At 38.3% G+C, this 27957-nt stretch overlaps 1 protein-coding gene across 7 annotated transcripts in view; it reads right to left on the bottom strand.

Moving 5' to 3' along the window:
- Positions 1–27957, bottom strand: part of LOC135209693 (carboxyl-terminal PDZ ligand of neuronal nitric oxide synthase protein-like) — a 489466-nt gene that overhangs the window by 432093 nt on the left and 29416 nt on the right. For 6 of the 7 annotated variants that reach the window (XM_064242448.1, XM_064242443.1, XM_064242449.1 and 3 more), the window contains exon 2: positions 568–1279. The exons of the other annotated variant lie outside the window; for it this stretch is intronic. Coding sequence is in view for 5 of the 6 variants with exons in the window: in XM_064242443.1 (XP_064098513.1) it covers positions 568–693 (126 nt within the window). In the remaining variant the exon portion in view is untranslated. The remainder of the gene's footprint in view (positions 1–567; positions 1280–27957) is intronic. 7 annotated transcript variants of the gene reach the window in all.

Below are 27957 nucleotides of genomic sequence, written 5' to 3'. Positions count from 1 at the left end.
AAGTTTTACTTTACATTTCAAGTACAGTTGGAATTCTAAAATTTGAAATAACTTACCAGTCGAAAACTTCTTTCATTAATATACACTACATTAATGTGACCCAGTCCACCTTAAACTGAAATGGTGCATTCATTTGCAATAAAAAAAGATATAGAGAAAAGGATAAAAAGAAAAGATTCCAAATATTAAAAAAGAAAAAAGAATTACGGAAAATACAATCAAGAAAAATATACGTGAAATAAAATAAAGGATTACAATAAAATAAAAAATCATATTAAGAAACAATACAGGCAAGAATGAATATACCAAAAAGTCTAAAACATAAATAAAATCAAAATTATTACAAGAAGAAACAACAAATCTGGGGTAAAAACACACAATAATTAGAAAATGTACTAAAAATGCCAACACCGGACAGAGAAAGAGAGAGAGAGAGAGAGAGAAGAAGAAGAGAGAGAGAGAGAGAGAGAAGAGAGAGAGAGAGAGAGAGAGAGAGAGAGAGAGAGGAGAGACAAGTAACGGGAAAAAAGGAAAGGATACAAAAACAACAGCCTCGATCATCCTTACCTTAACATTGAACTTGATGCCATGATTGAAGGCTTCCTCGGGGTGGAGGGGGATCCTGGAGTCGTAGTCGTCGTTCGTGACCAAGTTGTACTGTTTCTTGCTCGGCATCCGCATTTTCGCGCGCATTGAGAACCACCACTAAAATCCGCAGAGATACACAATTCCAGAGGAGATTCTGATCCGAGAAGGTTTGAAGAGAGACAGAAAAGGCCGACTTTCTTCTAGCAGTCGCTTCTCGCGCTCAAACGGACTGCTGCTTCCACAAGCAGAGAAGAAGCACGTACAGACTCGCTGGCCAAAAAATAAACCGCTTGACGGCTACAACAAACCCAAAGGCAGGCACCCACACACAAACTCACGCCACACACGCACACAAAGGAAAAGAAAAAGAAAGAGCTTAAACGTCGTGGACTTTTGACTTCACGGAGACATTAAGGCGAATGAATTGATCGGGTGTGGTAACCAATGAAAACAAAAGAAAAAAAATGAAAAAAAAGGAGAGAAAACACCACTTTTCTTATCTAATCCCCATTGGTGTGTGCGTGTGGGTCTACCTTCCCCGGGACTTCCGATTTTCTGCGCTTTGATTTCGGGTTAATTATCACCAGCGGTGGTTGGCCCTCTGTGCGGTCATGTGCTTCTGCGAGAGGTCACGCGATTGGCGGGGGTCAACTTGACATTGAGAAATCACTCAGGGTCACTGTGATCACACCTTCAAGAGAAAAAACAAAGAATGGGTTAGGTCACAAATCACAGCAAATATATACAAATCTTCCCAGAGAATATTTATAAACGCATTCCAAGTGCCTTGAACCGAGGAGGAATTCACAAACGGCTTTCACAACAGATCTCGTTCACTTTTCTTCGTCCCTTTTGGTAGCTGCGTTCAAAACGTTCACTGCAGCTCATTTGTTTGTTTATTTGTTTGTTTGTATGGTGTTTTTACGTTGCATGGAACCAGGGGTTATTCAGCAACGCGAACCAACGGCTTTACGTGACTTCCGAACCACGTCGAGGGTGAACTTCTATCACATCTCTAACCCCTCAGTGGAATGCCCGAGAATCGAACTCGCGGCTACCCAGGTGGCAGGCCACATAACACGGCATTCAGGAAGTCCACACCTCTGTTGTCTGAGCACTGGCTGTCAAAATTCACTAGTCAAGATACATAACAGAACGACAGATGCCTCAGCAAGCGAATAAATACACCTGGCGAAATCAGAGACAATGTGCTATCTGGAAACCCACTCAAAACCGCGTCAACAAATATGCTCATTTTTATTTTAATCAGTTAATCACATTCTACGACATGGAGGCACTACATCTTTACTCGCCGAGAGTGGTTGAAATATTTCTTGAAAGTATTACTAATATCACTAATACACAAAAGAATTTTTTATATCGAAATCATTAAAATCAATTAAACTTATTAAAAGAAATTAGAATGTTATATATATATATATATATATATATATATATATATATATATATATATATTATAATAATATATCAAAGAAGTCAGTTGCAGAGCTACAAAAATAATAATACCTAATTAGTACATGTAAAATTAGGTGACAAATAACGAAATATACAAATTAGTTTTCAATCCTTTTTTTTAATATTCATTACCAAATTCTATCGTACTAAATTAGGTATTATTACATTCGTAGCTTGATAATGAAGCCTGCTGGTCGGCTTCGAAACGTTGCAACGGAATAAATATGACTTCCATGACCTGTTGGTGTGCTTCGATCTTTTCATTATATCGATGTGTTTTGAGAAACCTCCGCTTGCTAGATATATATATAGATATATATATATATATATATTAATATAATATATATATAATATATTATATATATATATATATTATATACAAGCTCGAATGTTAACAGAAATATAATAAAAAATAGTAGCACAGTTTTAAAAAAGAAAATATAAAATTCATCACCACACGAACTGAAAAGAAAATATTTGAGGCAAGTAAAAAAAAAAATTAAAAAAAAAAAAAAAGGAAAAATGGGAACTGGAATCAAAATACCAACATTGCGAACCAAAACATTTTTCGATCGTCGCCAAAATAAAAATAAAAAATAAAAAATTTAATAAAAGAAGAATGAAAAAAACAAGTATGAGACCCACCCCCCCCCTCCCCCCCCCCCCCCCCCCCACTTATTCATCATCGCCGTAAAAGGGACAAAGCGAAAAGAGAAAAAATAAAATGAAAATAAAAAAGAGAGAGCGAGCGTTGAATTCCCAGCTGGAACCACGAGTGGGCAGGCTCTACCCATGAGCAGCCATTCACACATCCTCTTGCATTCAGCGCACTGAAAGAAGCTCAGAGGATGCAGTATTCCCAAGATTCCAACTTCTATGAAACCAACTACTCTTGGGAATTTCTCGTCGTTAGCCGTTGGTGAAATAAAAAAAAAAGTCAGTCGTTATCCTTTTTGCCTTCCGATAACGGGGGGTTTTATAAATGATTTTTTTACTTTTTTATTTATTTATAATTTTTTTTTCTTGGTGAAAGTCGCCCTTATGTGCAACTGGTCTCAGCTACATTGCCATTATTCTTCCTATTAAGGCAAATCGATACTAGAGTTTACCCTACACAAGTAATCAAATTGCAATTATTATTTCCTACTAACGCAAATCTATACTAGAGTTTACCATACGTAAGTAATCAAATTGCCATTATTTTTTTCTCTACTAAGGCAAATCTATACTAGAGTTTATCCTACATAAATAATCGAATTGCCATTAATTTTTTCTACTAAGGTAAATCTATACAAGAGTTTACCCTACATAAGTAATCAAATTGCTATTACTTTTTTCTACTAAGACAAATCTATACTAGTTTATCCTACATAAGTAATCAAATTGGGTGAGAAGTTATTCTGAACTCTTTTATAATCTATTATTTTTCAAGAAGCGGGTCAACCTACCCTATTTCCTAGGATCACTTACAAGCATGGAATAGGCAAGACTACTCAAATTTCCAAAAAATTCCTCCTTATCATAGTATCAATTACATACAGGCTACTTGTATGTAATAATAATAAGTTCAAATAATAATAATAATAATAATAGAGAATAATACCAGGGGTTGAGCGTCACGCAAGGTATGAAGCCAATCAAGAGGCTCCCGGTGAGGTGATACCCCCCACCTGAAAGGAAGGGTCTGCAAGACCTAGTGCCAACCCCGCCCGCCGTATGAGTCCACCCTTGCCCGGGAACCAATAAAAACTCGACCTAACCGGAGAAGAAGTGCTTCTGACCCGGTACATGGATGAGCTCTCAACACCACGATAAAAAGGAAAAGAAGGACTCGCCTACTGGAATTTTTTTACTGGCTTGCTCTGTGGAGCAAGAGCCCGTTGCTGAGCACAAGGTCCAGCTAAAATCAAAAAACAACAAACAAACCAACCTGCCTGTATTCAGTCCCGTCAGCAGTTATCGCTTTGATAATGGTTCCTGTCGATCAGGAGGGAAACGTCGCGTTTAGAGAGAGAGAGCGAGAGAGGAGGAGAGAGGAGAGAGAGAATTGTATAAGCAAATAATCAAATACCTCAAATGACTCAACCGAATCTTACCATGCCATTTGGTGCGTTGCCTCGCCAAGTCTAAGCACCAAACGAGAAATGCCGTACATCAAAAGAAAGATAGAGAAGACTCTTTTAATAAGATTGAATAAGTGCTGAAGCAGCAGTTTAATTTTTTGGTTTTAAACAAAATAATAACTAATAACTAATAATAATAATAATTTAAATTAATAAATAATAAGAATAATAATAATAATAATAATAATAATATATAATAATAAAATAATAATGTGGCGGCCGGTGGAGGAAGTGGCGTTAGGTTCGTCAATAGACTTAAAGTCAAGTTAAGCCAACATTGGCTCATGGTTCAAGGTCGTTGGATGGGTGGAACCGCTTTCCTCTCCTCATCGTTGATTGTCCTTGGGAAAGGATCGTTACCCATTAATTTGTCCTCAGTCTAACTCAGCTGTAAATGGAGTTACCCGAATCCCTGATGGGGCGGTAGGGTCCAGCTATGGGTTTAAATAGCAAAACTCAGCCAATATATGGAAAGAAATGAAGGATTTAAAACGACAACGACGTAAATGGAACCTACTGGGCAAACAGAGGAGCTTCAGTCCGGTCAACCAAGGTCTTCAACCCAATTGAAGGGGGAAGACGGTCAGGTACTTGGCGGTCGTTCATCCAGACAACCTGATCACAACCCAACGAAACGAAATAATATCAACAGCCTGAAGATTGGAGCTACAGAGGCCAAAAAGGAAGGAAATGGACAAAAAGGAAAATGGACAAGAGAATGAAAATAAGGAAATATGGAGATGCTACATCAGAAGCAACCCGCAACCCGGACGGAGAGGATATTAGAAGAATATTGGTTTCAAAACATCTGGAAATGAGAGAAATAACAACCCCCCGCCAAAGAGGAGTCATAGGCTGGGCATAGACCAAGCAAGGAACATAAAGAAAAAGAACTGGCCTTCTCCCCAACAGAAAGAGAAGAACTGGGAAAAAAGGGAAATTAAATGTCATCACGACAACCGAATTACACGAAGAAGAGACGAACTTGACAGAAGACGATCGCCACATAAGACGACAGGGGAAGGATTGAGGTGATCAAACCAACGACACCACGAAGAAACCAACCGACCGAAGTAACAGAGCGGATCAGAATGGGTATTTAGAAAAGAAAAGATTAGGACAATGGGATGGAGCCAGATACGAGAAATAAGGAACAAAGATCCCCCCTCCATTGAAAAAGCCTCTACAACACCTGAAATTCGGGAGAAAACAAGGTGAGGTCAATGAAATACTGGGCACTAATACAGACCTGCCGCAGTATGCACAGCAAAACAAATAACTTGAACATATTGCAGGAGCAAGGATTAGTTAAGCAGAAACTGATGGGTGGAATTCGAAACACCAACAACACCAGTACAACAACCCAACAGCAACCAAAACAGCAACCTCCTTGGAAAAGGCGCCTGGAAAAGCAAATCATGGTGATGAGATCTGACTTGAGTAAACTGAAAGAGATGGCAGAAAAAGGCTAAGAACCAAGAAAACAAGGGAGGAACTCAACGAGAAATACAAAGTACAAGAGAGGGATTAAACAACACAATAGAAGATGTAAAACAGAGGCTTAAGGCCAAAGCACATAAGATCCAACGGTACATGAACAGGATAAGGGATACCAACAGAACAAACTATTCGGAACAACCAGAAAAGACTATACAGCCAACTAAGAGGGGAAGACAACCACCCAGAAATTCCCGAAGCCGACCAAGTAAGAGACTCTGGGAAAACATATGGAGCAATCCGGTATCACACAACAAACATGCCAACATGGCTCCAGGAAGTCAAGGAAGAAGAAACAGGGAGAATAAAACAAAGATTCACAGACATCACGACAGACACAGTCAGACCACCAACTAAAGAAAATGCCAAACTGGAAAGCCCCAGGTCCCGATGAAGTCCATGGATACTGGCTCAAAAACTTCAAGGCCCTACACCCACGAATAGCAGAACAACTCCAGCATTGTATCTCAAATCACCAAGCACCCAAATGGATGACCACAGGAAGAACATCCTTAGTACAAAAAGACAAGAGTAAGGGAAATATAGCCAGTAAACTACAGGCCTATCACCTGCCTACCAATAATGTGGAAGTTACTAACAGGTAGTCATCAGTGAAAGGCATACAACTACCTAGAGGAGACAAACACCATCCCCCACCACAGAAAGGCTGCAGAGGAGTGTAGGGCACAAAAGACCAGCTCCTGATAGACAAAATGGTAATGAAGAACAGTAGGAGAAGGAAAACCAACCTAAGCATGGCATGGATAGGACTATAAGAAAGCCTTCGACATGATACCACACACTGGCTAATAGAATGCCTGAAAATATATGGGGCAGAGGAAAATACCATCAGCTTCCTCAAAAATACAATGCGCAACTGGAATACAATACTTACAAGCTCTGGAATAAGACTAGAGAGGTTAATATCAGGAGAGGGATCTTCCAGGGCGACTCACTGTCCCCACTACTCTTCGTAGTAGCCATGATTCCCATGACAAAAGTACTACAGAAGATGGATGCCGGGGTACCAACTCAAGAAAAGAGGCAACAGAATCACCATCTGATGTTCATGGGACGACATCAAGCTGTATGGTAAGAGCATCAAGGAAATAGATACCCTAATCCAGACTGTAAGGATTGTATCTGGGGACATCAGGATGGAGTTTGGAATAGAAAATGCGCCTTAGTCAACATACAAAAAAGGCAAAGTAACGAGAACTGAAGGGATAAAGCTACCAGGATGGGAGCAACATCAAACACATAGATGAGACAGGATACAAATACCTGGGAATAATGGAAGGAGATATAAAACACCAAGAGATGAAGGACACGATCAGGAAAGAATATAGCAGAGACTCAAGGCGATACTCAAGTCAAAACTCACGCCGGAAATATGATAAAAGCCATAAACACATGGGCAGTGCCAGTAATCAAGATACAGCGCAGGAATAGTGGAATGGACGCGAAGGCAGAACTCCGCAGCATAGATCAGAAAACCAGGAAACATATGACAATACACAAAGCACTACACCCAAGAGCAATACGGACAGACTATACATAACACGAAAGGAAGGAGGGTGGGAGAGGACTACTAAGTATAGAGGACTGCGTCAACATCGAAAACAGAGCACTGGGGCAATATCTGAAAACCAGTGAAGACGAGTGGCTAAAGAGTGCATGGGAAGAAGGACTAATAAAAGCAGACGAAGACCCAGAAATATACAGAGACAGGAGAAAGACAGAAAGAACAGAGGACTGGCACAACAAACCAATGCACGGACAATACATGAGACAGACTAAAGAACTAGCCAGCGATGACAATTGGCAATGGCTACAGAGGGGAGAGCTAAAGAAGGAAACTGAAGGAATGATAACAGCGGCACAAGATCAGGCCCTAAGAACCAGATATGTTCAAAGTACGATAGACGGAAATAACATCTCTCCCATATGTAGGAAGTGCAATACGAAAAGTGAAACCATAAACCACATAGCAAGTGAATGCCGGCACTTGCACAGAACCAGTACAAAAAGAGGCATGATTCAGTAGCAAAAGCCCTCCACTGGAGCCTGTGCAAGAAACATCAGCTACCTTGCAGTAATAAGTGGTACGAGCACCAACCTGAAGGAGTGATAGAAAACGATCAGGCAAAGATCCTTTGGGACTATGGTATCAGAACGGATAGGGTGATACGTGCAAACAGACCAGACGTGACGTTGATTGACAAGGTCAAGAAGAAAGTATCACTCATTGATGTCGCAATACCATGGGACACCAGAGTTGAAGAGAAAGAGAGGGAAAAAATTGGTAAGTATCAAGATCTGAAAATAGAAATAAGAAGGATATGGGATATGCCAGTGGAAATCGTACCCATAATCATAGGAGCACTAGGCACGATCCCAAGATCCTGAAAAGGAATCTAGAAAAACTAGAGGCTGAAGTAGCTCCAGGACTCATGCAGAAGAGTGTGATCCTAGAAACGGCACACATAGTAAGAGAGTGATGGACTCCTAAGGAGGCAGGATGCAACCCGGAACCCCATACTTATAAAATACCACCCAGTCGAATTGGAGGACTGTGATAGAGCAAAAAAAAAAAAAAAAAAAAAAAAATAATAATAATAATAATAATAATAATAATAATAATAATAATAATAATAATAATGATAGAGCAAAAAAAAATAATAATAATAATAATAATAAGCCAATGAAACTCAATCACACGAGTCAATAAAATGAGAAAGTAAATCGAAAGTAGTATGACTGTTTAATTTTGTTATTCAAAATATATTTGAAATAACAAAATCAAACAGTCATACTACTGTGGATTTACTTTCCCAATAATAATAATAATAATAATAATAATAATAATAATAATAATAATAATAATAATAATAATAATAATAATAATAATAATGCGATACAAGCACACACAAGACAAACAGAAAAAGGAAGAACATCTTCATGCGAACCACAATGTCCCTTCCTATACCCAAGGGAGTAGCCCATACAAGCCATTTTAAGCCCGTTGGATACCATCTATGCCTACGAGGCTGCAACCGCCCTTCGAACACTACAATAGGCGGGGGCTACGCCCTTGGCTGCTAAATACAGACTGGGGAACTTGCCCTTTGCGTTACCGTTTTGGGAATGAAACCGAAGAAAAATATTTGGAACATTCTAACTGACAGATCACCACCTCAAGATCGCCAACATTACGCTTTCTTCTCGGTGGTCTTTCTAGTAAGACTTGACTCATTAAAACAATCAAAATGCGAATCAGAACTAAAAGCACCAAGCTATTATCAACCAATTTCTTATGAAAAACCCTGATATTTATTTTCAAAATTACACAACGACACAGTCAAAATCGAATATCTACCGATGATGAAAAATGACTTCAAATCTACTTAACCAAACTTGTATATATTTCTTATGAAAGACTGATTATTTTCAAAACCACTCACCGACACAATCAAAATTGAATATCTACAGATTATGAAAAATTACATAGAATATACTTAACCAAATTTGTAAAAATTTCTTATGAAAAACCCTGATTATTTTCAAAACTACCCAATGACGCAATCAAAATCGATCATCTACAGATGATGAAAAAAGACATCAAATCTACTTAACCAAACTTGGAAATGTTACAAAGCCAGCGGTGCTACACCTATCAGTTGGCTCTATTTCAGATCTGGTAAGAGTTTCTAGTGTTATAATTATGTGACAATGCACGCACCAGAAACTTGGGTACTGCTCTCCTGAGCAAGGGAACACTTAGATCAGTGGCCCTCTTCCTAAAAACGCCGAAGGTAAGGTACTACATGTTTGAGCGAATTACCCCTTGGACAAGGAAATAACCAACTTCACTGTTAGCAAAAAAAAAAAAAAAAAAACAGATCCAGACCTGTCTGTTTGCTTTACGAATGTAGGTGGGTGTTTTATACGATAATGAAATTAATACAATCCAGAACTTTTTTAATACAAATCACAACTCACTAAACGAGGTGTTAAGCTTACTCATCAGCATTATATATATATATATATATATATATATATATATATATATATATATATATATATATATATATACAGTGACAATTTTCCTTTTTCTTCTAATGGCCCAGCGACCTAAATTCAAGTCAGGAACAATTAGCAAATGTTATCTGAACAATAGACGATTATAAATATGTATATATTTTACTGGTCTAAGAATTAATATTTTACATCATTTCTCTTTCAATATCATTCTAAAGGATATACTATATTTCGGTCTGGAAATAAAAAATAAAAACAATCCTAGACCCCAACACTTATATAACCGGAATACCCACAAGTACCACACTCTACTGTAGTTCCCCCGCCAAACCCACCAATTTTGCAACCCCAGCCCCAAGCACCTATAACCCATGAGACCTAAGGGCACACGCCCTCACAGCTGAGTGTGTCTGCAGCAACGAGGGAGGACCACACCATCTTCGGCTCGCCCGCCCACCCAACCGCCCACCAGCCCACAACCCACCAGCCCCATCTCTCGCAGCTGCTGCTGCTGCTGCTGGTCTCTTTCCCAACCGTCTCGCTGAGTGATTTTGCTCTCAAGGTGAAAACTGGAGTCACTCAACCCGCCGACTTCCGTTCCGATGTTTCGAAGCAACCCCCACCCCGACCCTCACCCCACACCCCAACCCTCTCACACACAGAAACACACACACACAAACACCATGCTCTTCTTCTTTCAGGCCATCTGGAACAACCTTCAAAACGGTTCTTATCTCCCTTCTATAAGCTACCTGAGCTAAACTTCTTCAACACCATCTATGATAAGAAGAGCCTCTGAATCCCGCTGACACGCCCCCCCACCTTCTATTGTTCTCCAACACATGATAACAACCCTCAACTGTTTCAATCCACAACAGACTGCAACCGCTCTACAACAACCCCAACCTTCTTCTGAAATCCCTCTACAATAACTCAAAACCTCTCACTTCTTTGAAACCTCTGCAACAGCACCTTCACCTCGTCTAATCGCGACGAAACCAACCCCCCTAAAATAGAGAGGTTGCATGACAAAGCCAAATATAAGCGGCCCCTTCTCATTACTTGCGAGTTGGAAATGGACGTCTTGTGAAAGTGTCGAAGCGTGGAGAAACAGTCGCTGTGACTCTGTACCTTCTCTTCTTTCTTTCTGGGTATCACGAGTACTTCATTCAGCCTTACAGGGAGGGAGGAGCCACCCGGACGGGTGACCATTGGAAGTCTTTCCATCCACCTAGCTATGTCACTTGCGTTGCGTAAAAATAACGCACACGATACAGAACAGTTAGTGATGGTTACAGCTGATCTGAACTGAATATATGAATATAGAATCTAAGCCGAAGGCCAAGCACTGGGGACAATGAGGTCTTTCAGCGCTGAAACGGAAATTGGTAGTAAAAGGTTTGAAAGGTGTAACAGAAGGAAAACCACAGTTGCACTGTGAATCAATTGTTGGGAGAGGGTGGAAAGTAAGATGAAAGAAAGACAATATGAAAGGAGGTACATTAAAAGGAACGGAAGGGGTTGCAGCTAGGGGGCCGAGGGCACGCTGCAAAGAACCTACAGTGTACCGCATGAGGTTTACTGATGGCAGTATTCCCCTACGGGAGTGATGGTTTAAAATTTCAATTTTTCTTAATGACGACATACAGACAATACTCTCTCTCTCTCTCTCTCTCTCTCTCTCTCTCTCTATGTCACGGAAGAGCGACGATCAACTTTCGTCCTCCGTAGCAACTCAAGCAGGTTCTAGGATGCACTGAAGAATCATATTTCAAGATACGAGAAGGCGGGGCAACCCAACCTTGCAGTGACTTCTCGTTATTGTGTCACTGTTGTAAAAGCCCGCATTCCGGAGTTCGAACTGATGTGATGTCATCACCGGGGCGGGGGGGGGGGGGGGGGGAGACTTCATTAAGGAGAGAGGAAATGGTCGCGGTCCAAGACTTCGTAATCAATGTTCATGATAAACACCGCAGTTTTATACTATAAAAAGGAATTATCTTTATTGTTCTATAAAATAGAGGTAAATTATAACTTAAAACACTTTCATCAAAGCAATTACGATAAGGTAAAAGGGGTAAAGGGAATTATACTTTACTCATTATCGCTATCAAACGAGAGTTAAAACGAACAAAAGCCTTACAAAGCAATTAGAAAAAGCAAAGCAACATTTAAAAATGGCGAAATTCACACAAATAAAATAGGTCGATAGTATAGGGTAATTCCGGGATAGATGGCCATGCGGGAGAGATGGCCCATCGATGTAATTACTACATTATTCACCAAATGGATCTGCCACTCTCTCAGTAGTGAGTGCACTGTTGACATGGACGGTTGATGTCGAAAAACCATAAAAAAACATCGCAATTGTGAGTATTTTAGATAAAATCTGTTCTCTTACTGTGAATAATTTTTGTTGTCATTGTACAAATGCTAAAAGATTATATATTTTAGTGATCTTGACCTCTGAAACATATCATAATAAGCAAGTTGGTGTTCTCTGTACATACCTGCCTCATATGAAGTGGTACAAAGTCAAACATCGCTGTTTGTGTGCTATGGCCATCTCTCCCTTAAAAATGGGAGAAATGGCCATCCTCGAAGAATTTTTTTTGTAGAAAAATGCAGTTATGTGTTTCCCTTTTTTCAGGTGCCAAATAAGTACATATCAAAGCCTGGTAGTACTCGTGGGGAATGGAGTGAGAAGGGGCTGCAAGATGCTATTGAAGCCACCAAAAAGGGTACATCTGTGCGTCAAGCATCAAAGTTATTAGTATACCACGAAAGACACTGGAACGAAGATGAAAACTGGCAATGCAGCAAAAGGATTGATGGGACCAAGTTGTTCACTAGGCTTTGATAATGAAGAGATGGCCTCATGAAACATGCACATCCTATAATGATATGTGTCAGTCATGTAGCAAAATCATAACTAAAAATCAAATTTAAATTTAAAAACTAAATTTTCATTCTTTGTTTTGTTTAAGTTTGTTCTGTTTGATACTTTTCCATTTGCTCTTAATTATGTTTTCACTGAATTATGCAAACACTGATGTGTTCTCTTATAAGGAATACAGTTCTATTTTCATTTTTGTTCTGTCTACGTAGGCCTACATCTGTTTTAATTTTTATCATGCAATAAGGATACAAAACTGGCATAAAGTACTTTTTAAAAAGTCGTAAGTCTATGTATACTGTATATCCCCATTATATCATTTTTATATTTAGACGTTTGCATCTAACTTAAAATAATGTTTATCGTGGCCAACTATCCCACAAGTCTGTGGCCCATCTCTCCCCGGACACCTCGGGACAGATGGCCCACGAGCAAATTTTAAAATTAAGTATTATGGTTACTTAATGACATATCTAAAGCTTACCATTTATGCTATGGCAAGCTTATGAGTTGAAGAAACGGCTGTGATTTTGTTTTGGAAATATTGACAGAAAAAGTAGTACTTTTGGGGGGTTGAAAAAACTATGGCCATCTATCCCGGACTTACCCTACCTAAAAAAAACAAATTCTAGTTACGCAGATTCTTCCTTCCTTTCGCAGAGAGAGAGAGAGAGAGAGAGAGAGAGAGAGAGAGAGAGAGAGAGAGAGAGAGAGAGAGATGGGTGAGTACGGTGGGTGGGGTGGGGGAGGCAAAAATCTGTTTCATACCTTTTTACGAAGTTAGTTCATTAGCGCGAGATAGGCCTCTCTGACCAAATGATCCTTCAAAGACTGCCTCTAAGTTACGTCATTATGAAAAAAGTTAGGTGTCTAATCTAACGTCATGTGGCACTTCGGCGACTTCAAAGTGCCTATCACGTTCTAACTTCGACATGCTTATGATATTCCGAAGTTCATAAGATCCCCGGAGATGAAAAGATGAAAAACTTCAAAATTTCAACCCACAAAAAAAAAAAAAAAACAAAAAAAATAAAAAAAAATCACGCACCACGCTCACAGTTCCTGCAAGATTCGAGTTTGACCTTCAAGCGGGAAACTTTCCTTCATAATATCATGGTCATAATCTTGAACAACACTATTCACTCTTCCTTCAAGAATACTAAAAATTATAAAATAAATAAATAAAATGGGCGCAAGCTAGGACACACTACTTTTTTCAGAATGCAAAGGTCCGTAGAGAGAGAGAGAGAGAGAGAGAGAGAGAGAGAGAGAGAGAGAGAGAGAGAGAGAGAGAGAGAGAGAGAGTAGGTAGGTAGGTATCCAGTACCACAGACGCCATCTAAAATTACTGAAAGACGAGAAGAGTCAAGAAGACCTCATGACTATATCGTTTGAAAGACCCAGATAGGATGACCACATGCACATAGCAATATGATCAACAGCAAAAAACGAAAACACCAACATCCAGCCTTCGATTTCGACTCTCTCTCTCTCTCTCTCTCTCTCTCTCTCTCTCTCTCTCTCTCTCTCTCTCTCTCTCTGTTCTTTTCGCCACCGGTGAATTTAATTTCGTTTCACTAAGGGATATATCGGATTTCCCGTCTGGCTTGGAATGCTTCCGCCCGCAGGAGAAACTGGTTAATACTATCACAGAAATAAGTTCAGAAGCAATTATCCTTTCTATAGTTTGTTGGCGAGGGAAATAAACTATTCATAGACAATGAACCGTATAGACTATAACAATAACAATATTATCATGAGCATACAGAGTAAGCTCAAAAGTAATCGCGCCTTCTATAGTTTGTTGGCGAGGGAAATAAACTATTCATAGACATTTCACCGTATATATTATAATAACAATAACAATATCAACAGTATTATCATCAGCATACGCAGCTCCTTACTGGCAAGATCAAACAAATGATAAATATATCCGTTCACAGCAGCCCCATGGCTATTTATTAATAACAATAAACTAACCAGGGGGGGGGGGGGGCATTATCAGCACAGAAACCACCGGGCCTGTCAATATCATGTCAAGGTTTCCTAAGCAACGCCCGGCAAGTAAACGTGTCATCAAGTTGCAAGACACTCTTTAATGCGTGTGGACAAAAATTAAGTCTTCTAACCCATTCCCCCCCCCCCCCTCTCTCTCTCTCTCTCTCTCTCTCTCTCTCTCTCTCTCTCTCTCTCTCTGACCTAACCTTTGATGGTAGTAGCGCGTTTAGGTCCCAACTGAGCTACTACTATTCGAGAAGGAACAGGAGGGAGCGTTTCCCAAAAATTCAGTGTCACATGATCTACGATTCAGTTTCACTTGATCTACGACCGAAGTTATGAATTACGTATTCAGATGTCACGCCCCTGTTGTGGGTTGCTGCTGAAGAAAGCAGAGAGAGAGAGAGAGAGAGAGAGAGAGAGAGAAAGGGACAAACTATAGCGTGAGTTGTCATCGCCTCCACGAGGTAATCCTCACCTTACACGAGTGAGGTTAACCACTCATCACAGACATTTCAAGGATTGTGTCTGTTTGGCAGAGAAATGCAGGCTGTTCAAGGTTAAGGCAACAGCGACTCAGGAATAACTGGTCCCGCCATAGAAAAAGGCATTACGAAAGAGTGGCAGGATTAGGAAACGTCACAGGAGAAGCGAATTAAGAGGCGCCACTATATGGAAGGTAAAGGACCGAGAGACGTTATGAGGGAGAGGGAGACAATTAGAGACATTATCAGAAAAGGTGGAATAGGGTGTTTACAAGGGAGGAGAAATAATTGCGGGATGTTAGGTACTTGTAGAGGATCATGGCGATATGTTCAGCAGGTGGGAAAGATTAAGAGATCTCAAATGGATGCGGGAGGATTAAGGTATGGTATGTGGATGGGGGAGGATGAAGGATGATTTCAAGATGTTATGAAGAGGTAGGCCCTTTTGTGTATTAGGTATATTACGGTGTTATGTGAAGTTGGGGGAATTTAAGCCATGTCATTAGGGGCGAATAGAGGACTGGGGTGCCAGAATGAGGGAATATTAAAAGACATTTGGGTGGTGGAGAATTAAAATGATATTCGTATTCGGGGGGAGAAATGAAGAGCCTCATATGAGGAGGATCAACATGAAATTATTATAATATTATGTGGAATGCGGTAAATCACAACATGAAAGAGGGATGAAAGCGAGTTATAATGAAGAGTTCTGTGATGAAATCAATGACATGACAGATCGCATAACACGGAAAAAAGGAAAGCCAATTCCGACGAGACGTTCCCGATAGGACTAACGACTCCCGTTCAGTTTACTTATAATTTTGGAGAGAGAGAGAGAGAGAGAGAGAGAGAGAGAGGGAGAGAGAGAGAGAGAGAGAGAGGGGGGGGGGGGACGTTCGTGACCATCACACAATCGAAAAGGGAGAGCTCTGACGAGGTCATCATAACTCCAGCGGGGTGAAACCATTCATAAGATTTTCTCTCTCTCTCTCTCTCTCTCTCTCTCTCTCTCTCTCTCTCTCTCTCTCTCTCTCATTAGCGAGAGAACCCACTGGCCCGTCATTGTCTGGCCCATATCTGACAATATTCGTTCGCCCCGACCTAACAAAAGGACCTCAAAACCAAAGAGGTCATTTCATTTCATTCTCACAACTTTAAAAGTGAAATTCCCGGAGGCTTAACCTCCCTTGAAGGAAAAACAGATTCCAGTCTTTCTTTTGTTATTAATAAAGGCTCCCGACTCAGTACTGGAAGGTTTTTACATGAAAAGGGTGAAGGGATCAATTAAAACTACCCTAATAGCACGGGTTGTATAATATTCCCAAAAGCTGTCCTTTTCATTAGAGAGAGGACGAGAACGAGAGACGAGAGACGAGAGAGAGAGAGAGAGATAGGAGAGTGAGCAGAGAGAACTTGCCCCAAGGTTTCCTTCGGGTTTAAAAGTAACAGCTCCTTAACCAATAACGGGAGCGTGAGAATTTTGAGGTCAAGTTCTTCTACCATTAGCATCTTAGATAAACGTCACTTCTTCCGAAAACAAAAAGTACACGTAAAAAGATTAAGAAGTACCTAATTCATATAAGAAAATTATGACGACGTGAAGACATAGTTACTAACCTTTCTATCAAATTAAGAGACACGCAATCCATATTTACAAGGAGCGAAAAAAAAGATAAAACCAACAGAAAAATCTGAATCAGTCCGGAACAGAATAACGGAATATGTCATGGCAAATACGTTAATGCAAATTTAGTTGAGGCAAATTGATAAATTTTTGATCAACATAAAAAGGACGTTTAACCTAATACGAAGCATTAGGCAGTTACATATACAGACACACTTACGAACATACTGTGAAAATGCAGCAGAAGAAAACTAAAACATGGATACGCTAACAGGCCCATGAACGGACATAGTAAAATAAACATAAAACAACATCCCGAAACGTATCTCAAATCTTGAAGCGATAAAATGATAAAAGTTGAGCCACTTCTTTCATTATTCTACGAAGATGTCGTAGTGTGTGATTAGGGCCTGTTTGTCATCTACTCTAGTCCCCCAAAAACAGGTTGGGGGAATTCTTACTTCAAAGCGTCGTCACTCCACTGAACTATCGTATTTCAAAGCTATATAGGTACACTCTCTGGAGGACAAATACGGAGAGAGAGAGAGAGAGAGAGAGACGGTGGGAAAAACAAAGGGAAGTGGTTGAGGATAGGAATGAAGGATCAGAGGAGAGGCAGGTTTTCCTCAGTTGTGAGGGACAAAGGATATAGGAGAAACCTATGGCTGCTAAGATTGGACGATGTAGTAAACGCAGATTTTGACAGCAAGGTAAACTTTATTTCTATTTAATGTTTGTTTGTTTGTTTGCATGGTGTTTTTACGTTGCATGGAACCAGTGGTTATTCAGCAACGGGACCAACGGCTTTACGTGACTTCGAACCACGTTGAGTGAACTTCTATCACCAGAAATACAGATCTCTAACACCTCTATGGAATGCCCGAGAATCGAATTCGCGGCCACCGAGGTGGCAGGTCAAGACCATACCGATCACGCCACTGAGACGCTTCTATTTAATGTTGGTCACTCAGTTTTCTTAGAGGCGTTAGGTTATTTTTACCTTTTATGTTACGGTTCCAATATCTATATTTTAACATTAATGATTTACTGAGAGTTTTGTATTGATTTTAATTGTTGTAAATTTTTTATTTATATTTCATTTAGATGAAGTTCGTTTAATATTACTATAATCGAACTAATACGAACTAATAAGAAATGTTTTACGATCATTTTAAACATTTAACTGTTAATTTTTCTTAAAACTATTATATATTTTTTTCTATAAACTTCTGTCTTCCTAATTTAACACAAATTAACTTTCATGTTGTTATATAAATGCTTTAAATTTCGCATTATGAACGAATCTAAAACATAATCTTAAATTTTACGCTAAGAACTTTTGTAATTCGACTGAATTTATTCTCTAATTTGAAACTAAACAAATGTATTCTACTTTGCTGCTATAAGAATAGCTATGCTATTTATATGCTACAGGTTTGTGAAAATGTATCCACCAGTTATTAATATATGAACCACTAGCAAACTTAGGTCTGAACACGCATACCTAAATATCTATACCAACGCCCTACTAGCTGGAAAACACTGGGATATTAAAATCATGAAAAAGAAACTATGATTAGATCAACTCATTCATATAAAAAAAATATAATAATACTGAAAATTTAAAAAAAAAATAAACTGAGACAACGGAAGGTACACTACAAAGCCAAGAATGACGAGAAATATTAGCGGAACTAAAACGGAAATAACTGAAGATGCAAAAGCCAACCTAGGAGAATTGAAAACAATTTAAACGAGTGAAAAATTTGCTGAAGTTTCCTCGGGGCAATCGAGTTTTCTGTACAGCATTTAATGCTGTATGAAAACTCTCAGCCACGGCCCATGAGACTTGTGTTGTTGCAGTGCCAGACGCACGATTTTGGGTAAGTTTAACCTTGAACAAAATACAAACGACTGAGGCTAGAGGTCTGCAATTTGATATATCTGATGATTGGAGGGTGGATGACATACATACCAATTTGCAGCCCTCTAGCCTCAGTAGTTTTGAAGATCTGAGAGCGGACAGAAAAAGAGCGAACGTAGAGACAAACAGACGTCTCAATAGTTTTCTTTTATAGAAAAATAAAACGAAGGCCCAACCGTTCCCAACCCCCCCCCCCCCCCCCCCCTCCCCCCCCCCCCCCCCCCCCCACCAAAAAAAACAAAAAAAGTGCTAAATGTGCTAAAAATCCAAATCAACTAGAAGAGCTAAACTTGAAACAACTAAAAGAAGCGATTCCACACAAATAAAAAAAAAAAATAACAAGAGCTTAAAACAAATAAACGAGCGACAACTGCTCTGGTCCGATGCCAATCGGAAGAGCCGTTCAAGTCAGCTCTATAGTAGTAACAGCCTTTGGGGAATAATGTTAACACTGGGTTTCCACGCAACTGACTTCTGTTTATGTTAATATTAATATTTAATAATAATTAGGGATAATGTTTTTTGTTATGAGTAGGAAGTTATAATAATTCAAAGAAAAATAACAGCATATGGGAAAAATGCTACGGAAGAACTGAACACTAATAAAATCTAAGATAAAAACTAGCTTATCAAACCGAAAGCAACTAAGAAAGGTTTCTTTTCATAATAAAAATAAATAAAAAAAGAATGTTGTTTGTTACGAGGGAAAAATGGTATGGAAATCCTGAGCACCCAAATCTGAGAAGATAAAAACAAGCTTGCAAAAAAAATCTACGAAAGGCTTCTGGTTATAGTAATAATAATGAATAAGGAAGAATATAGTTCATTATGAGTAGTTATGATAAGGAAAGAATAAATAACAGATATTATAGAATATTAGAAGGATAAACCGAATAATAACCAAAATATAAGACTAACCAGCTTATTAAAAAGAACGGATCTATGACAGGCTTCTTTTCATAATAATAATAATAAGGGGAACCTTATTATTATTATTAAATTTAAGTATATATACATTTACATAACTGTAGATTTGTTTCTCCATTTGAAGACTCGTGCTACTATGCGGATTTTTTATAACAATAATTTTGTTTGTTATGAGCAGTTATAATAATGCAAACAAGAAATTACCACAAAGCACGGGAAAAAATATAGTACAGAAGAATCCAATAAACACCAAATTCTAAGAGGAAAAACCACCCTCGCCAAACAGGTCACTTCGACGAAACAAAAACCTCGACGCCGTCAGAGGAAAACAAAAGACTCGGAGATCAAAGATAACAGCAAAAGGGAAAACAAAATCAAGTGGAATCCAGCCTCCGACGAGATAAGGACGAGAGGAAAGTGAGGACATGGGGCCTACCGTGGCCACCGGGCCTACCCTATATACCCGGAGAGCCAGACAAAAGACCTAAGAAGTTCACTCGGGGGCACTAGCAACCAACGCGGACCTCCTCCGTCCCTAGGGGAGCAAGGTGCCCACAAGGCCATCCGACTGACTGACTACCTGCACACAAACACACACAAACATACGAAAGCCCGAGCACACACTTCCGCTGTCAAAATCCTCTCCAAAGCTTCTGCCTTCCTCAGGAAACCTCTTCCCGGAATCATTACAGCATTATCATAAGATAATGTTGTACACAATTCAGTAACCAATATCATCACGGCAGTAACGATGGAGATTCAAAATAATGAAGGCAATAATGGTCAATATTCAAAATAGCTACGGCAGTGGCAATCAATATTCAAAATGCTGAAAGCAATAAATATCAATATTCGAAATAGGGGGCAATAACGACCAGAAATTTGCTAAGTGAATAAAGGTCATAACAATTTATAGTGGAAATAACATGAAATAACAATGTACATTTAAAATAATCACATCTCAATTCATATTTTCAATACGGCCGAAAATATCAAAACATGAGTCAAATTCCAGCAACACCAGTTATTAAAATAAAAGGTGGGGGGCGCTCAAATACAGTTTACTATACAATACAATCAGAAGACAGTTATTACGTAACAGAGATACTGACAGCAATGTCAATCGTCACAGATTATCATGAACCCTAGGTAGTAACGTTAACAGCGTGAGGGTGTGAATACAAACACCGACCTGAGGACATACATACATCAGTATAATAAGGGATCGCATCTACTGGCGGAGGGACGAGGCATAAACCTACAGAAGAAGTAAGTTATATAGAGAGAGAAATCCAATGGTTGAAGAGACAAGTAATGGGCCAATTCATCTGCCAAAGGAAAATTAAAGGACATGCAAAAAAAAAAAAAAAAAAAAAAAAAAAAAAAAAACCAACACGTCTCAGACAGAGCTTCATCGAAATTCGACAACGGACCGAGACCAAACCCACAAAATTTGCTCTTTTCAGATTTCTCTTGGTGGAATTTCTAAAATCCGATAAAAGACAGTATATACCTAGAACGTCCAAGCAATGCAATCAGAACTGTAATGCGTAGAGCTTTAAGAGGACAACGATCTGCAATAAGGACTGTAATGCATAGAACTTTAAGAGGCAAACGATCTGTTTGTTTGTTTGTATGGTGCTTTTACGTTGCATGGAACCAGTGGTTATTCAGCAACGGGACCAACGGCTTCTCACTCCTCAATAGAATGACCGATAATCGAACCCGCGACCACCGAGGTGGGACGCTAATACCATAACCATGCCGCTGAGGCGCTGCAAACGATCTGCAATCAGGACTTTAATGCGTATAGAGATTTAAGAGGAAAACGATCTGATAAAACACCGGAGTCATTTTCTGAAATAATTTGCAAAATAACTATGAAAACGTCCCCCACACACAAACAAGAACCTACATCCACACCCGCACGTCCGGTTTCCTTCAAAAATACTCGTAATCAGCAGTTGACAGCACAGCAGTTTCGCACGCACACAGTGTGTTACGAAACGCAAGCTCACACACTTACGCGTAGTATTGTCATTCTGTTATTTCGCAACAATGCAACCGGCAACGGCTCATCATATATATAATCTATAGCTGCGATTCATCCGCAGCTGGGTGAGTTTAAAAGTGCCCCGGATAGTTTCAATGGAAACCCGCGAACTGACGCCACAAAAACAGAGCAAAATAAACTCAACGAATGCAAAATAAATATCATTCCACTCTTATGTAGGAGATTATTATTCGGCTCGCCATACAAATAAAACAAGAAACATGATTTTCCTTTCTGTGCTAAAGATGGTTTTCGTATTCCATTACACAGACATGACGATGGGTAATGAACGCCACTCTCATTACAATAGGAGAAGATGCATCATGGCTCTACACAATACATTAATAAATAATCTTGTAGCTCATAATCATTACATAATGACTACATGATGTGGCAACCCAAGGGTAATGGCCAAATGTATTGCGGGAACTACAGTAAGAGAGCCATGACATACAACATGCCAATACGGACCACCAGCAGATCGAACCAAACATAAGAGGTGGGATAGAATCTAAGTAAAACCAAAAAATAAATAAATAAAGTTTAACTGAAAGAGGGGATCTAGGTAATAAATATATAGTTTAACTGAAAGAGAGGATCTAGGTAAAAAAAAAACTAGTTTAACTGAAAGAGAGGATCTAGGTAAAAAAGAAATCTAGTTTTACTGAAATTTGTATAATGCAACGAAGTCATGGTGGCTAGCTTCAGTTTCGAGGCAATAGAGCCTCAGGTTGGCGAATTACAGAAGTAATATATATATATATATATATATATATATATATATATAATATATATATATATATATATGTGTGTGTGTGTGTGTGTACATATAAATAAAGGTATAAGCCACGAAGGAAAGTGAAACACTGGAGTAGCTGCAAGATCTTTCGACTCACGTTCTTTACTTAGCAGTCGGTCTGCAAGTAAAGGACGTGAGTCGAAAGTTCTTGTAGCTTCTACAGTGTTTTCACTTTCCTTCGTGGCTTATACCATTTATTTATGCATTTATCACGTTCCAAACTTTCGTGATTCAGTTATATATATAACTATATATATATATATATATATATATATATATACATAATGAAAACGAAAACTAATAATCAACTCAGTAGTAATGCATGTAGAAATCAATTAACAATTTACTCAGGTCTTTTACCATGTGGCGGGCCATCTCCATAATCTACTAATATCTGGTTCTCTCCAGGACTGCATTCTGCATGAGGCAGTTCAACCAAGGTTTACCCTGGAAAGGTAAAGACTTCCCTCTCAGTGTCACAACTGGTGTTGAGTAACTTGCTACTTTCGTGTCGTTTCACCTATTGTAAATTATAACATGTAAGTTTTTCATATCATAGACTATAACATATAAGATTAGCGATTCTAGTTTTTCATATCATAGATTATAAAATATAAGATTGGCGATTCTGGCTGCTATCTATCCTTTTCATACCAGATCGTAGCCGTACACACAACAGCAAAGGTTATATTTTGTAGCTTTAGTAAGAACGACAATAGTGAATACGAAAAACATCAGCCTGCCATAAAGAAAAACCATTAGATCAATCAAGTGATCCATACACAAATTATATATACATACGAACACACACACACACTCATATATATGTATATAATATATACTTCACCTGAGTGTGTGATGTTGTAAGGCGTTACGAAGGCATACTGTAAAAGACAACATGCCGAGAATATTTAAAGTCGACAAAATAAAACGAAACTTTTCGGAGGCTCAAGGTAAGTACCCCAAATAGAGATTGTTGCTCTGATGCAAAAGAAGAGTCTCCGAGAGGGCTCTGGTTACGTCACCATACACGGCAGCTGTTTAATATCTTTATGAATGGAGTGATGAGTGACGTCAGCGGAAGGAGAGGGAACGAAGGTGAAAATCTACGAGGAGAGGAGAATAGTAGTGACACACGTTTGCAGACATATACACTGCACAAGTTGGAACGGTCGTGAGAAGTTACAGCGACTGGCAAAAGAGTTAGAAATTGATTATATGAACGAGACTGAGATTGAAGGAAGTCATGAAGGTGGGGGTATTGAATAGTAGTGCGGATGGTGGAAGAACAGAAGCGGTTGATTAGTACAGGAATAAAAATGAAATATGGAAATTAGCATATTTCCATATTTCCTGTATTAAAAACTTTGAAGGGAAAGGTGGACGTGGCTTTGGAGACAAAAGTTGTATGTAATATATATATATATATATATATATATATATATATATATATATATATATAAGCGTGTCCGTTTGTGTGTGCTTTAGTGCACTCTTTCTTAAATTTTACAATATATATATATATATATAATATATATATATATATATATATATATATATTATATATTATCCTCTCTCTACCCCTATATACGAGACGCCTTACTAAAATCAAAGGACACATCGTGGCAAAAAAAAAAAAAAAAAACAAAAAAAAAAAAAAAAAAAAAAAAAAAAGCACAAAAACCAAACAAACAAACGACTGATCATCCACTTCACAGTTATAATACACAGAGGAGTCGGCCGTTACGCGTTTAGGCCTAAGTCCCGCCAGCTATTAATAAAATGAAAATTAGCTTCAACAATAGGGTTATATCAGGCCTACCACCACCGGTGCCTTTTGAGGACTAAGGACGGGGTAGCTTTCCACACTCAGCAACAGACCAATCTTCACATAATTGTTCAGCGATTTTTTTTTTCTAATTCACTGAAGGCTAATTCACTGGATTTGACTAGTGAATGTACTTGTATACTAACATAAATGTACACTGAATAATAAAAGATACTGTGCATAATAAATGCAAAACACACACACACACACACACACATATATATATATATATATATATTTATATATATATATATATATATATATATATATATATGTATCTTTAAATATATTAAAGTAAACGGAATAAAAAAAATATTTCACTAACATATACGTATATAGTATATATATATAACAAACAACCAAATACAACTGAACCTCTACCGCTCACTAGCATCAAGCGCCACCAATCAATGGCCACAGAAAGTCAAGGTTACAAGAAACTTTATCTTAATCCTACGTAAACATTTTGGCAAATAGATTTAAAGGCTTCTCAAATATGTATCATTAGTATCATCACTCGTCTTCATGTTTATCAAAGCCCGTACTTCAGAGTAATGTCAATACGAACAATTATGTAGTTGGTTTTATTGAGAGTGGAAATAGGGTGATATTTCCACACTCAGACCTGATGAAATCCAGGACTTATATTTTGATCTATTTATTTATTTACTGTGATAAATAAGTCCTTAAGCAATATCCATGAAATTGACTCCTGATGAATCATATCAGCGCAACACTCGCCAGTTGTAATAGCAGAGAGAAAGCAATTATTAGAAAAATAGAGAAGACTATTTACAAGTTAAATGCAGCTGATGCAGCAATATCTTTCAATAATACTTGTTTGAAAGAGGGTCTCCTTCCAATAAATAATAATTATAATAATAATAATAATAATAATAATAATAATAATAATAATAATAATAATAATATGTGAATAACTTCAACACACTCTTAAAGTTGAGGAAATGTACGGGCTAACATTATGAAATTATAATGAAAATATTCAAAACAAATCATTGCTCTGTTATCAACAAAACGCCTACCTATTACGAACGCAAATAACGTATCTCAGCTTACAAATCGACATTAGAAGACGCAATAAAAACGAGGAATCACTCATCACTCAACAGAAGCAGCGAAGTACTACTCAAACCCTTTCATATAAGGGGGCCAGAAGCTGTCAACTGCCATCCACTTCATTCCAGGCACTAACTAAACTCGGCAAACTCAATTGCGTACTCTGTCATAGGCAGACGACCCCAAACACCCCAACTTGGGGGAGCGAACTTTGCAACTTGAGCGATAACGTGACCCAATTCCCCAATCCCCAACATGGAGGGCCATTACTGCTCCTCTGCTCTACTCCTAAGGAGTAATCCAAAGCGTCTAAGCTTATTATCGTTACGTTTAGGTCTTCAAGAGGAAAGTATGAATGCATTTTTAAACTAAGCCGAGGTTATGATGAGCTCTGTTTTCTTGTTTCTTAAAGGAATTTGACATAAATTGAACAGCACTAACTATAGAATTTTGGCCAAAGGCCAAGCAATCGGACCAGTGAGGTCATTCAGCGCTGAAACGGAAATTGACAGTAATAGTTTGAAATGTGTAACTGGGGGAAAACCTCGCACTATGAATCCGTTGTTAGAAGAGGTTGGAAAGTAACTTTGAAGAGAGTATGAAAGGAGGTACAGTAAAAGGAACGACAAGGGGGTTGCAGCTAGGGCCGAAGGCATGCTACAAGGAACCTTCAGTAAAGCCTACAGTGCATCTCTTGCGGTACTAGCCCCCTTACGAAGAATATGACATAAAGAACGCGTATATATATTTACTGGAATAGTACACCGACAAAAGCTCCTGTATTATTAAACTTGGTACACAATAAGACGTGACAAAGTTCTCGTGTAATTGATTCTATTGTTCTCATATATCCCGTTCCTTCCGCCTACGAACGAAAAAAAAAATAGAAAAGACCTTCAAAAAACAATATAAACTCTCCGCCCACTCTCAACACTCGATATTAAAAACAAAAACATAACTCACTTAGCATGATATCCAAACTTCAAATTAACTCTCAGAACTGTCGCCAAAGTTACCGATATTAAAAAAAAAAAAAAAAAAAAAAAAAAAACCCACACATCTAAAACTCCTGCTTCTGCTAACTGGTTGCGATTCACTTTCAGCAACAATTCCAACACTTTCATGGGATTCGCGTGCCAGGTAGGTTAATTGATGTTAAGAATATATATTCTATCTCATCTGACACGGAGGTATTAATTATAAACGTCACTACTAAATTTAACTGTATATTTAACAGCGCAAGGAAGTAGTGCCATTTGCAATTTTGCAACGTGATAGCTTATTAGCCACTACTACCATACTCTCTCTCTCTCTCTCTCTCTCTCTCTCTCTCTCTCTCTCTCTCTCTCTCTCCGTCAACTTACCATCGTTTAAAATAAATCTACCGCTTCGTTTTTTCCATTCTCCCAATATTTTTCATTTCAGGGGCGTTACGATTCATTCAAAATAACGTATTCTCTTAAGAGTATATGCAACTGAATCTACTCCATCATTTATCGATACTACTGACAAGACGTCATACGTTCTATCTTAAATTTAACACCTTTCGCCCCCCAATAACGCTTTCGGTTTCCCATACAAAATTACCGATCTACTCCATTTTAATTCTGTGGAAACAAACCTCCATGCATTCTGGGTTCTTTAAATATACGTATGTCTTGACTCAATTGGGAGGGACTTACCCGATGGTGAAGTCCTAAGCAAAATAATTTATTGATTTCTCAAATATATACACTCAACACTTACACTTCTGTGTAACTTAATACTTGCAGGCATTTCGGATACTTATTGAGGGACTATAAGGAATTATTCTACAAGCATGCACGCACACAGACACACACAAACAATAAATAAATATATATAGTATATATAGATAAAGATAGATAGATAGATAGAGAGAGAGACAGATAGATAGATAGATAGATAGATAGATAGATAGACGGATAATATATTCTCTCTTTGTATGTTTGAGTTTTGCATAATGCATCTGTCTGTAACCCCTCACTGAGGTATTGAGCTAAACAAGAGAAACAGACATCACCTTTGAGGAAAATTAACGTATGTTGAAATGAGACATATTTTATCCTCACCTTCAAATGTCCAGAATGGTCTCAGAAATCTGCCCTTCGTTAAAAAAACAATGTTTGTGAAAGTTGTAGAATGAGGGAGGCTTCACACACACACACACACACACACACACACATGAGATAGGCAACGTGAAAAACAAATAAATAAATACATACATTATCTACGAAGGTCAACGTTAGGCTTAGTCTAAGTTGACTATAATTACTCATGCAAATTTTCACCTTAACAAGGTTGTAATACCTTCCAGCTTTAGAAAGTAGAGGTTACTGAATAGCTGGCATTAGAAAGATTTAATATGAATGTAAATAAATATGTTAATCCAGTCTCCTGTACCTTTAAAACAATACTAAGTTGTTTCCTATAAATACTCACTTAATGCTATATATTAATGCAAACTCGCTCAAGAGATAATCTTTATAGTGTAGTTTAAAGATATTTTTTTTATTTTGCAACATATTAAAATTATCATTCATCTTGGAAGTTTATGGCAAAAGTAAATAATAGCATATAAACATGAAATCTAGAGAAAACAT

This window comes from Macrobrachium nipponense, chromosome 38 (genome assembly GCF_015104395.2).
Source record: "Macrobrachium nipponense isolate FS-2020 chromosome 38, ASM1510439v2, whole genome shotgun sequence".
Taxonomy (NCBI): Eukaryota; Metazoa; Arthropoda; class Malacostraca; order Decapoda; family Palaemonidae; genus Macrobrachium; species Macrobrachium nipponense.
This window is presented reverse-complemented; position numbering and strand designations above follow the sequence as displayed.